Source organism: Ambystoma mexicanum, chromosome 6p (genome assembly GCF_040938575.1).
Source record: "Ambystoma mexicanum isolate Mex_15411 chromosome 6p, UKY_AmexF1_1, whole genome shotgun sequence".
In the NCBI taxonomy this organism is placed as follows: domain Eukaryota; kingdom Metazoa; phylum Chordata; class Amphibia; order Caudata; family Ambystomatidae; genus Ambystoma; species Ambystoma mexicanum.
This window is the reverse complement of record NC_090935.1, coordinates 1,016,284,809-1,016,297,104: the sequence shown is the minus strand read 5'-3', so window position 1 is coordinate 1,016,297,104 and position 12,296 is coordinate 1,016,284,809. Positions and strand designations below refer to the sequence as shown.

General features: G+C 46.8%; 1 protein-coding gene across 1 annotated transcript in view; it reads right to left on the bottom strand.

Annotated features, from left to right (window-relative positions):
• The window catches only part of ADAMTS19 (ADAM metallopeptidase with thrombospondin type 1 motif 19), a 2,156,963-nt gene that overhangs the window by 1,644,309 nt on the left and 500,358 nt on the right, over positions 1–12,296 (bottom strand). Inside the window, exon 6 of the mRNA XM_069625625.1 lies at positions 2,196–2,357. Coding sequence (XP_069481726.1) covers positions 2,196–2,357 — 162 coding nt within the window. The remainder of the gene's footprint in view (positions 1–2,195; positions 2,358–12,296) is intronic.

The following is a 12,296-nucleotide window of genomic DNA, read 5'->3' as shown; positions in this document are numbered from 1 at the left end:
CCACCTGCCACCCCTCATTTCTTGCAATCATGCCTCTCTTCCCATATGCCACTACTTAATGGCAGACTCCAGACCCATAAACCTCTGCCTAAGTTGCCACACGCCCACCACCCACCTCCTGTTACCTCTCGCTCCCCTTCCATCTTACCTCTGCCGCCAATATCACCCACAATGCTTTTGCCTTTCACTGTGGCTCTTTGTGTCATATAGATCCCGCGTGTCTTGGCTGTTGAACTTTTCCTGCACTGCTCCTGCCCCCTGTCACCAGACCCTCATCACCTCCTATTAGCCCCCATTACTTTATTTCCGAGTGCCCGGCTGCAGCTCCCCTTTGACCTACGCATCAGACTGACCCACTCTGTTTAATGAAACACATAATGCACACTGACGCGCTTTATTGCATTGATTGTTCACAGAGTAGTTTGTGTTGGCTAATTCAATGGGCTGGATTGTTGTTCATTGAACGCAGATCCAGCAAAAGCCTAATAACATCAAAGGTTAGCTAGAGGGCAAGAGACGCCCTACCAAACGTTCTGGGAAACTATTACATGGGCATTGTGATTGAGTGGTCAATAGGAAGGTACGGCTATTGATACCTTCTTCCCCAGCAATTCTTTCCCAACAGCGATTCTTCTTCTTCCGGAATGCAGCGGATACGTCACCAACTAAAATAAATCTTAAACAACTGAAAGGTGGCAGCCCGTCGAAACCGCATCAATGCCAAGGTACTGCCATTTACCAGTTTCATTCATGTAATATAGTTAATCAAGCAGAGTAAAGAATTGTACTATTTGGGAATACTGGGAACCCCTAACCAGTTGTTCTACCATTAAGAAAAATGGGTCTAGTCCACGTTGAGGAAATACGATACATTTGCAAGTGGAGTGGAAAAGAGGGAGTGTGCCAGAGGAAAACCTCATGTGGGGCTCGAGTCTAAGATTATGGCAAAGGCAATCACTGCGTTCCCTTTGAGCTGTATGTTGTAAATAGGTTTTCACAGAGTGTCAATTGATGGAATTTGATTTTCCATTGGTGAAAGGGAATTGGTATAGAGGTAAAGGGAGGTTATGATTGTGTTATTGTATCAGTCGTTTGAAGTCGATATATTAGAAATTCCTCTGAGTTACACTTATGTTGCAAAGACTGTCTAACATTCTCGCCAGGCCTGTCTCTATGCTGCAAATGGAAGAAAATGGAGGGGAAAATCTCTCCCTACTGTGAAAACACAGAAGAAGCCCGATTACCACTGTGCGTTTATGCTTGCTGGGACACACTTTCATCCCATTGCACCCTTACTTCAAACCCTCACACCACAAAGCAAACACCGTTCTTAAAACACTTCACTGGCTCCACACCATTTAGAGAATGCATTACAAGACCATATGTTAGGGCCGTAAAGCTCTGAAGAACTTGTATTCAAGGTGGTCCAATCCTAATGACAATCTAGACTTGTGATGGCAGCCTCACAGATCCATCTTTATATGAAACCAATCACCTGAAAATGATTTGGGCAAATCACTCAGCGTTCAGTAGTCATCACTCTGGAGTACTTCCAATGCCCATGTAAAATCCAAAGGCGATTTCCCAAAGTTCTGAAATGGTCTGATGACTTAGCTCACCTGTGTGAGCAATGGCCAGAAGGCACCATGAGTTCTCACTGCCCTCCAATTACCTGGACATAGTCTCATACCCTCACCTTCCTCATTAGCTCTGACTTTACACTGGCCAGTTAGATATGGCCATGGTGTCCATCAGTACCAAGTCATCAAACCCCACTCCATCCACACAGTACCGTGGCCAAAAAGGTGATGAAGATCCACGGATGTTTCCTGGGATTCACTCATACAAGCAGTGCTTTCCCAATCTCACCCCACTTGTTGAGGCTGTTTTCAGTGGAAGAGGCACCTCACACACACACACACACGCGCACTCCCCCACAATACACACACATGCATACATACACAATAAATATAAAAACAAACACATCAATACATAAATACAATGGAACAACAGTAGCCAAACACAAAAGGGCAAGCAGTCAGAAACAATAGTACTTGTCACCAAGACTTTGCCCATGAGTCTGTGACCTCTTCACCACTACTGCACAAGGCTGTAGGTCCAAATGATAATATCAGTAGATTTCACGTTTGCATCCAGTGTACATCATTGTCAGGATAAAGGAGCTAAATGCGAACTTGCCTTGTTATGAGAATGGCTGCGTCAGGCGCCGACATATCTTCCAACCGGCTTGTTGACATCTCAAAGTGAACATCATTTTTCTTGACAAATTCTTTGTGTTGCCATTTACAAAAGCTCTCCAGCATTTTCTCACCATGATGACCAATATACATATCTGCCTGAAAATGAGATGTTTGTTTTATTAGAAATGCTTGGTTATGTTTTCTGTTCGGTTTGCTTATCATTTGTTTCCACACCAGTTCATATGTTTACAATGGGAGAACATGCAATGTAAGCAAATTGTTTAATGGCAGGCCAATATATGCCACGGTGATCTATCATTGGCCCAAACAAGCATTTACTAGTGCACACATTGCCAATCTCAGTTAGCACACATCTCCTGGACCAAGGATATCATTTCCTTAATGGAGTATCATGCCCATAAATGTTTCTTGGATGCCTGTCAAACGACTAATAAAGTGCAAAATGCAAAGGTTTGCTTAAGAAGAAACACATTTCTACCAAGTATCATGTTATTTCTTAATGAACGCTTTTATTTAGTCTCTAAATATTGCCCGAATAAGCATACAGGCACACTGAATAAAGGTTTCAGGTAACAGCACTGGCCTCCGCAGTCCTGACTGTTGGGACATGTGGGAAGAGTTCCTCCACTTTATCTCAACTGGAAGAATTTGGCTGTTCAATGCCAAAGCTGGCCTATTACTAGTGTCAGAGGAGAATTCAGCAAGTAGTTCTTCACCTAGGTCTAGGAGAATCTAGGAGTGAAGGAAGCAGGTTCTCAGTTTCTCCATCTACACTCTTGAATTACCCTGTGGGTTTGTTGATGGGTCTTGAAAACCTTGCCCACGCAATCCTAGCTCTTTAGAAACCAGCTGTTGGCTAAACCGCTTAGTCAAACAATGTGTTCACTCTACTTTATTGCCACTAGGCCCCACCCAGAAGTCTCTAATTCATAGCTAATATGACATAGCACAACTTGACCTGACATACCATACCAAATAAAAGTTAGTCTGACATTAAACCATGAACGTGGACATCCAAGCATGCAGTAGTTTTAATCTTGGCCCCTAGGATATGTGCTGGCTTTACTAATGCGCCCCTGCAATATGTAAGACCTCTCAAGCTTCCACGTTCCATTGTGTGAATAAGTCACAGAGCCCAGTTCTTTATTTTTCTTTGCATCTTGTAGTCCTGAATTTAAAATGGGAAACACAAAACTACAAGTTCCAGAATACAGGGAAACATTCGACCACATGCTTAGGCATAGAATGGGGGAGCCAGAGAGCTCTGATGATTGACATCAAGTATTGCCAATACTAGGTTTGGCAAACACCAGTCAATAATCAGGAGTGACTCTTGCCTACGAAATCGGTGTAACATTTTGCAGGTGCCAAAAATACAAAGAATATGTATTCAGTAACGCTGCATTGGGTGGGGCTACTATTAGGTAGTAATGTCTGCTGGACAAAGTTAAAAGACCCAGTCAAAGCAAGGGCCTTTAATGAGGGATAATGACTTTTCTATCAGGGAATAGCCTAAGGAGGCAGACATTGGGACTCATTATGAGTCCGGCAGTAACCTGCCGGTGCTACCGATGAGGTGCAGCTGGACTCATATTACTTTATCAGTGCCTGACTTCCTGGTGCCACAGGGACATTACAAGTCCCGACGGATTGGGAAGTCATGCACCAGAAAATGTTGTTCCCCATTCTCATGGATGCCCATAGTACTCCATGGGAGAGGGGAGACAGAAGGACCGGCATCATTCTTAACAGTGCCAGTGCTTCCGTGAAAACTCTGTGGGTGTGTGCCGTTGCACCTGGCAGGTCAGATCTGATGGGCGCAGCGGCCCCGTGTGCAGAGTTGTACTGTGGTGGTCTGGAAAGGGTGCCAGTACGGTGCGACCGGCACCCTTATTTTCAGACCACCACAATTGTAACTGAGGCCCATTGTTTCTATTATAACATTCCTCCATACAAGGGTAGGATGTCTTGTTTACTACAAGGAAAGACAAAAGAGACACATTGGAATGTTGCACACAAGAATTTACTAGCCATGTGTGACCTTCTGACACTGCATTTTCTGAAATGGAGCTGCCAATATTTAAATACTCTAATTAAACATTATACACCCCATACTGAGGACCCGACTGTGTTCTGTGGGCCTTGACAGCTGTGTTAAGGCCCAAGTGCAGTCAGGATATTTAATAAGGTAACAAGCCCATAACAGGGTAGGGTCTGTAAAGTTATTATAGCCTGTGCCGCTCCTTGATGTGAAGGAAAAAAGAGAAAGCAATGTCTTTATAGGCATATATAACCATTTTACGGGGTAATAATGTTCACTCCACTTTTGGTATTAATTTAGCATGGGCAGGCAGGGGCCCGTTGATAATTTTGATATCTGTGTGAGAAGTTGGCTCTGGGTAAATAGGCATTGCCTGTTGACAGTATAACAATCTTACAGGAAATCGGCTGAAGATGCTTTCTGCACTGCTGGAAGTCTTTGAATGTGACGTTCTGAACAATCTGTGGGTTCTGCCAGTATTGGCAGCCCACAGATTGACCAATGAGAATGCAAAAAGGACATTCCATGGGTTATAATGTAGCCTACTAGAACACCAGTGAGGGCTTTTCTGGAAGCTCTCATTCCAATAGACTGGGTTAAAGGCTAGAGTGCGATGAATTTATAACACCTTAATTACAAAACAGAGAAAAATAAAGCAGCATCAGCGTATGTGACAAATCAACTTCCGGGGCACCAGTGGTCCAGGGATGAACACCTCTAGTACACCAGAAGGGATCCAAACAGCTTGGAATACAAGTAAATTATAAGACCTCCTTGTCCAATTTTGGTAACATGGATGGAACGGCAGACTATGTCGTCAAGGTTGTATAAAAATATCTATTTTATTATTACTAGAACAGACAGTTCTAGCACAGTACAATTACAACCCCAATTGTAAAGGAACACAGAGGACAGCCAGTTTCACAAAGGAAAGGGATGCACTCTGGATACTGACAGGAGGGTAGTTGGTAAAGTAATCAGTCTAATAGTTCAAGATTATTTGGTTTCAGCACCAAAAGGGCAAAAGGTCGTAACTGTCTCTAGCGGCCTTCGGCGAAGGACCTGGGGGTAGAAACTCAATGTACCTGGTGCTGAAGAAGTTCTTGGTGCTCAACAGAGTCAAGGCGGTTCCAGGGCGCTTCGTAGCCCGTCAGACAGAGTTAGTGGCAGGAGAAAGCGGCAGGTACCAGGCAGCAGGCAGTTTGGCAAGCCTGGCTGGATGGATGTCTGCAGGTAGTCCAGCACGGCGGCTCGGTTCAGGAATCGCTGTCTCAGTGTTGTTTGGTAGATCCGAAATGCTGGTTGAGGCGTCTCGGACAGCTCTGGTGACTGCGGCGTGACAACAGTCAGCGGTGCTGCTGGATGCGGTTCGAGGACTCGACTGTAAATTGTCCTTAAAAAGATGGACGTTGGATGATGCTTGTGTGGCACTCCTAGCTTTGTCGCAGGGCTTGAGTCCTTTCAAGGCGGATGGCCCAAAGCTCAGGAGTGTGTTAGCAGGCAACAGCCTTGTCCTTTGCCAGAGACTCTCCTGCACTTCCCACATAGTAATCTTGCTGTCAGAACTTAGCAGGGCATGGTGTGTGTTGGCTGGGTACCTGTTCTGGAGCTGCTGGACGGGTCCTCTGAGTCCGGTATCTCCCTCTGTTCCCTGGGAGATGTTTAGGGAAGGGATCTTGCTTTCCTCTAGGAACTCCTGCCGTTCCTTCACTGGCGGAAGATGTAAGGTAGACTCTACTTTCATCTCGGGTCCAAATGAGTCCTTCTTCTTACTCCTTGTGAAGTCTTCAGATTATCTGATCAGTGAGAGTTTCAGCCCTCTTTTAAAGCCAAATGGGCTCCAGTGATTGATGTAAGCTAAACCCACCTTAATGAACCAATCCTGGGTCCCCACCGACAATCTTCAGTGATGCTTCAGGTCAGAACCAGGGTACTTGGCAACAGACAGGTGAAGGATGACAACATATACTTCTAAGTCCCTCCCATCTTTCTGTCTGCTGTACATCAAAGTGTCTCCCTAATTAACTGAGCCCTATGCAGCGCTTTATCACAACCTGGGCCTCCTTTGAAGTAGGGAGTTGCAGGCAGACTTTCAACTCTTACAATTCACATATTTCTCTGCTCTGAAAGGAGTGGTTCCTGACAGGACATTCACTGCCCTTTCATAACAAGGAGGGGGGTTACTACCAAGTTGGCCCATTGCATTTCAAAGAGGTGTCTGCATTTGGTCTTCACTGTCACTCTCTGCACCCAGGACTTCCCTGAGGCCTGCCAATTAACATTCTACAGTATTTGTTGCCACCAGAAAGGTTTCACAAGGGATATTCAAATCCATGGTGCCTTGAAATTTTAATCAGGCTGCCCATGGCCAAAGGCTTTTGATGTACCCACGGCTGTAGCTAAACATGACAGGGGAGGGTGGCACTGGTAAGCTGTATCCTACCAGAGTACATGATTATTTTTCTGCTGTGCGGTGAGTGTGGGAAATGTGCACAGGAATGGCCCCAGCATTCATTCGTTATTAAAACAAACAAAAAATCCCCAGCGAGCACACTTTTCCTGTGCGGATGGTCGATTTCCTCACAGCTTAGGTTCTGGAGGCACAACGGGAAGATGCCGGTTCATCAGGCACTCAGGAGCATGAGGGAGATTGTCTGGTTGGCGGTTAGAGGCACCAAAAGAGAGTTAGTAGCATTGCCAATTGATGAGGCATTAAAGTCGTCTTGCACACTGCCAAAAAGGAAACAGGTAGGAAATGGAGCCATCACGAGGTGAGTGAAGCAATGGGAATTCTGCACCTGGTAGCCCACAGATCAGCCAATTAGATGGAAGCATGCAAGCGAAGGGGGTTCTAACTTTGAAAACATCACTTAATCCAGGAAACGAGGCAATTATGTGAAGGCACTACAAAATACGGCATCAGATGCTGGATGGCATTAATGAAGGACTAAATGATACGGATTAAATGGTGCCACTTATCAACCTGCAGTCTTAAATACTCTCAAATGATATCTTTGTGTCTCAGTCTACAAGCACCGATATACTTGTTTGTTGCAACTACGTTGATTACCGTTATTATGTTATGAAGTACGCACGGGGACAGTGGCAGAGGGGTGGAGCTGTGCAACTCCCCCCCCCTCCATCGGGTTCCCCTCTGGTGCCCAGTGCACCCCTCAGGCTCCCACTGGCACCCTATTATCCACCTCCCCAGGCACCAAAAGCTGCCTCCGCCCCTCCAACTGGAACATAGCTTCTGGTTATATCAGGCCTTCTTTCCTATTCGGTGTCATTGCACGCGACACTGTGCACAGCAGAACTTGTCGGCGTTTATGAGTTCAGAAGCAACCAGGTCAGACCATTTCACACCTTTCAGTCGCCGCTTTCAAGAAGTGTAACGAGTACTACAGACACTGGCTTTGGGTGCGCGGAGGCCTATTTACTTTATTCAAAAGAAAACATGAAAATAATTAGATTCCTTTGTTTCCTGTTTCCCCTTTCTTCTTAGAAAACCTGGGAAGCCATTAAATGAGGAATTAAGTGAAGGGTTTCTAAAAAGAGGACACGGGCTAACCTCTGCAGGTGAACTGCAGCTGGCAGTTTGGAGCAACACTCTTCTGACACTTTTTTGGCAAAAGAATGCAAGTTGCCTCTTTCTGATTGTTAAATTGTACACAATAGCTATTAATTTCGTTTTCTACTCAATGGTAGTCAACTTAGACTAGCATTGCCAGGACATAATTGAGCAATATTAGGGTGAGCTGACTGACAGTTGATGTTGCTGACTGCTACATACAGTAACAATCGTTCTTGTGCTCGTTATCTGTGGTGATTGAAATCGGTCTCACCCTCTTGCAGTAAGTTGCCTATCCTCCATGTTCATCTAAGTGTGAATATGCTGCCCACTCTCTCTCGACCATTCAACTGCAATGTAATACCTCTATCAATCCGTTTAGGTTCAGGGGGGGTAGTCTACCCCATGATGCATTAAGGGCAATCGTATTGCCCACCCCTAAACAGTCCAAAAGCAGCACGGAGTCCAGCCCCTAGTCCAACCAAGTGCAGCACATTTCTCACATTCAAGAGTATGTCCAAGTGCATTATTTGCCCCCTCAGTGTTCTTCTTGGTGAGATAAACTGCCCTCCCAATCCGTCCAAATTCAATCCATTACCTTCATCAAGGCAGTTCACATGCAGAGAAATGCCCCCCAACAGACAGCATTAGGGAATAATACATTGCACTCCCCCAGACAATCCAACAGGTTGACATGGCCCGCTCCCAAATCCAAATGGATGCAACACCATTGCCCGCCCTCGGGGGTTCATTCTAGTGTGTGACCCAGTGCACATCCTCAAATCCATGTAAGTGTGATACTAAGACCTCTGGCAAAGGTCTTCCAGCTGGGGGATGCCAGACTCCCCCAAGAGTTCCCTGGGCAACGTGCCCTGTCTCTTCTGGTGAGGTGGGGGAAGCAGTAGAACAGGGGATATAAGTGGGAGGCTAGGGGCAGTGCTCAGAAGCGGATGGAGGCTGGGAGTGTGGTAACTGAGTGGGGTAGGTGTGGCAAAGGTGCAGAGAGTGGGGCCCTGATGCCAGATAGAATGGTGAGGTGAGGTAGCTAAACGGAAAGGCAATGGGTCACGGGGTAAGGCAGATGTTTGTCTGAGCATGTGTGTGAAGGTTGGCACGGGGTTTCAGTTTGCAGGGGATACACAACAGGTTTTAAGGGTCTTCCAGAAAGAGAGGTGGTCCTCTGTGAGATGGCGGATGAGGAGAAGGGAGTTTCAGAGGGTGAGAGCTAGGAGCGGGAATGAGGAGCCTCGTATACTGGAATAATTGAACATAGGGGACACCAGGAGATGAGCAAAAACTGATCTTAGAATTCAGGTCGGGTGGTAGCGTGTATGGTTATTTTGGAGGAATTTTGGGGTCTTTCTTGTGTAGGGCATGATGTGTAATGCGCATGGCTCTGAAATAGGTGCGGCAGCTGTTGGACAGCCAGAGGAGCACCCTGAGAGCATAGGAGATGTTAAAGGAGTTTTGAATCCGTTGGAGCTTTCTGGGGCACTAAGATAGAGCAAAATGGCGTAGTCTAGGTGGGCTAGGATGATGGCCATGATTGCTGATATACTATGAGGGTATGCAAGATAAGGAAAGAGCCACTTGAGCATGCAGAGGTGGAAGTGGCAGGATCTGAACAAGGTATTAATGTGGCGAGTTAGGGTTAGTTCAGAGATGAGGGTGCAACTCAGGTTTTTGACTGGGGATGATTCAGCAGGAGGGTTTCCTAAGCAGGGCGGCCAAGGGGTGGGTTGGGAAGGAGAGCGGTTTTACCGCAGATTAGGATTTCAGTTTGGCAGGGTTGAGAAGGAGGTAGTTGTTTGCCAATCAGCGGTCTATGTCTGTGAGGCAGGATGCAAGATCTGAATGGGATGAAGAAAGGGATTTAGGGATCGTGAGAATGATCTGTGTGTTATCTGCATAGTTGAAGCAGGAGAGGTTGTGGGAGCGGATGAGTCGACGAGTTGGGATAGGTAAAGGTTGAAAAGTAGAGGGGAGAGAGAAACTCCTTGAGGGACTGCACAAGCGGCCAGCCGTAGGGGCAGATGAGGAAGGTGGGAGATAAATGGTTTGGGAGTGGTCGGAGAGGAATGAGGAGATCCATCTTAGAATGGAGTCCCTGATGCCTAGGGAGAAGAGACTGTAAATAAGAGTGGTGTGGTTGATCATGTCCAAAGCTGTCAAGAGTTCCAGGATGATGAGTGTGGCACAACCTTCTGAATCAGATGTTCTTTTCAGGTCATTTTAGATTGATACATGGGAAGCTTTGGTTCCATGTAAGGGTCTGAAGCCTGACTGAGCAGGGTCTAATAGGCTGTGGGATTGTGTGAAAAGACTGAGCTGGGCGTAAACTGTGCGATCCAGGAATTTAGTAATGAAGCAATTGTTGGAGATAAGGCAGTAGTTGGAGAGGAGAAGAGAGTCAAAAGAGGGCTTTTTTAGTAAAATACTTTACTTGTTATAATTATAATATGCACCTTAGGACCTGGAGGCATACGGGTGCAGCTTACATACATAAATGTATAACATATGTGGAGGACATAAATACAGACAGGAAGCTATATTAAAGAAAGTCATATAGATCAGAGGAGGTTTAGCAATTCAGGTTGTGAGATTGCAGAGAAGGAGCAGAACAGGACTTGTGTCAGGGACGGGGCTGTGGAGGGGGAGGCAAAATATGGGGGAAGGTTGCTGGTTTGTTAAGGATGGCAAGATTTCTTTCTATGGTTATATTATAGTAGTGGTCTACCAGGGCATCACAGAGTGCTTGGGAGACGGTCAGAGGGGGAATTGCACAGAGAGGGGACTTGAACTCTGAGATAATCTTGTGGAGTTCCTTACAAGGGTTGTTGACGTTGGAGATCCAGGAACTATAGAATGCTTTTTTGGCTTTCCTGGTTTACATCCTACAGTCCCTGGTCTGTCTTGCAAGGGTGTATTTGTTCTAGGGAGAAGGGTTTGCCCGTCATTGGCGTTCCAGGTGGTGGCTGAGGGTTTTGAGTGATTTGATGGAGGGGTTGAACAACCTGGGGATTGAGCCTTTGCGTTTGGAGATAGATCGTGTTGGAGTGAGCAGCACACGGGCATCGGAAATGCATTGTTCTAAGTGTTCAGGGGCAGGGTGTCCTCCTTGTAGGGGGAGTGAGGGAAGGGAAGAGAGGAGGGCTTTGGACAAATCCAGGGAGAAGTTACCTTGTTTCAAAGGGGGATCTGAAAGTGGGAGGCAGGATGCGGGCGTGAAGGTGGACGGTGGGGTGAAAAGAGAAATAGATGGGTGGAGTGACCAATCCAGATTAGGGGGCCTGTGGAGGGAGGGAGATTAGATAGCTGGAGATAAACACTGCATCCAGGGTGTGACCTACTATGTGGGTAGGCCCCATTATTAGTTCAGACAATTTGAGTGCTTCTAAGTTGTCAATGCGGTAACAGGTCATGGGGCATGAGCGGATGCCGCAGCAGATGTTCAGATCTCCTAGAAGGGTGGGTGAGGGGTTTGAGATCATAATGGTGGCAAAAGAGTCGGAAAGGGAGTCTGTGAAAGTTCTATTGTAGCCTGTGTGCCTGTAAAGGAGGAGGAAAGCGTGGGTGCAAGAGGGTGAGATTTGGAATTTGACAAGTAGGGATTCACAGTTGTCAATGCAGGGTTGTTTCCCAGAGTGTAGGGGTATTAGGTGAGGTTTGTGGAGCATAACTATAACCCCTGTTCTACCGGATCTGTTGTGCATGATCAGGGAGTAATCGGGGTGGGGGGAATTTGTGGACAGTAGGAAGGAAATCATCAGAGAACCAGGTTTCGGTGATGAAGGAAAACGTCTGGGTTTTCTCAGAGGTAAGGTCAATATCAAGTGCTTGTTTCTACTGATAGTTCTGTAATTGATGAGAATGCAGGAGAGGGATTGTGGGGGGCTGTGGACTGAGTGGGTAGTTGGGTCGACGGGGCAGAGGCAAGATTGAGACTACAGGGGGGAGAAAGGCAAATAAAGGAGTGGGCTGGGAGGGTGATAGCTTGAGGGAGAAGCGGGGAGGCTTGCCGCTTAATGGGGGTGAGCAAGAGGGGGCACCAGGTGGAGGTATCAGAGTGGAAGAGAGGATGGACAGGGTTGGGCTGAGGGGAGAGGGAGTGGAGATGTAGGTAAGTGGGAAGGGATGCGATCTAGGAGAGTGAGGGGGAGAGAGGGGAAGAAGGCTTGTGTCTGGAGGGGATTCTGTGTCTGAGCTGAAGAGGAGGTGCCATAGGTGAGTTGGTTATGGCAGTAGTTGCTGTTGAGGGGCGAGTCATAGCCATGGCTTTACGGGCTGCACTGAGAGATGTGAATGCTGAGTAGCAGGCTGGAGGGGTGAGGCTGGGAAACAAGTCCCCCGATTGGGTGGTTGAGTTGGTGATAGAGAGTGGAGGCTGGGGAAGGGACTGACTGAAGTGTCATGTGGAGGGGGTGGAAATAAGGGGTCGAAGGGCAGTTGGTTTGGGGGATTG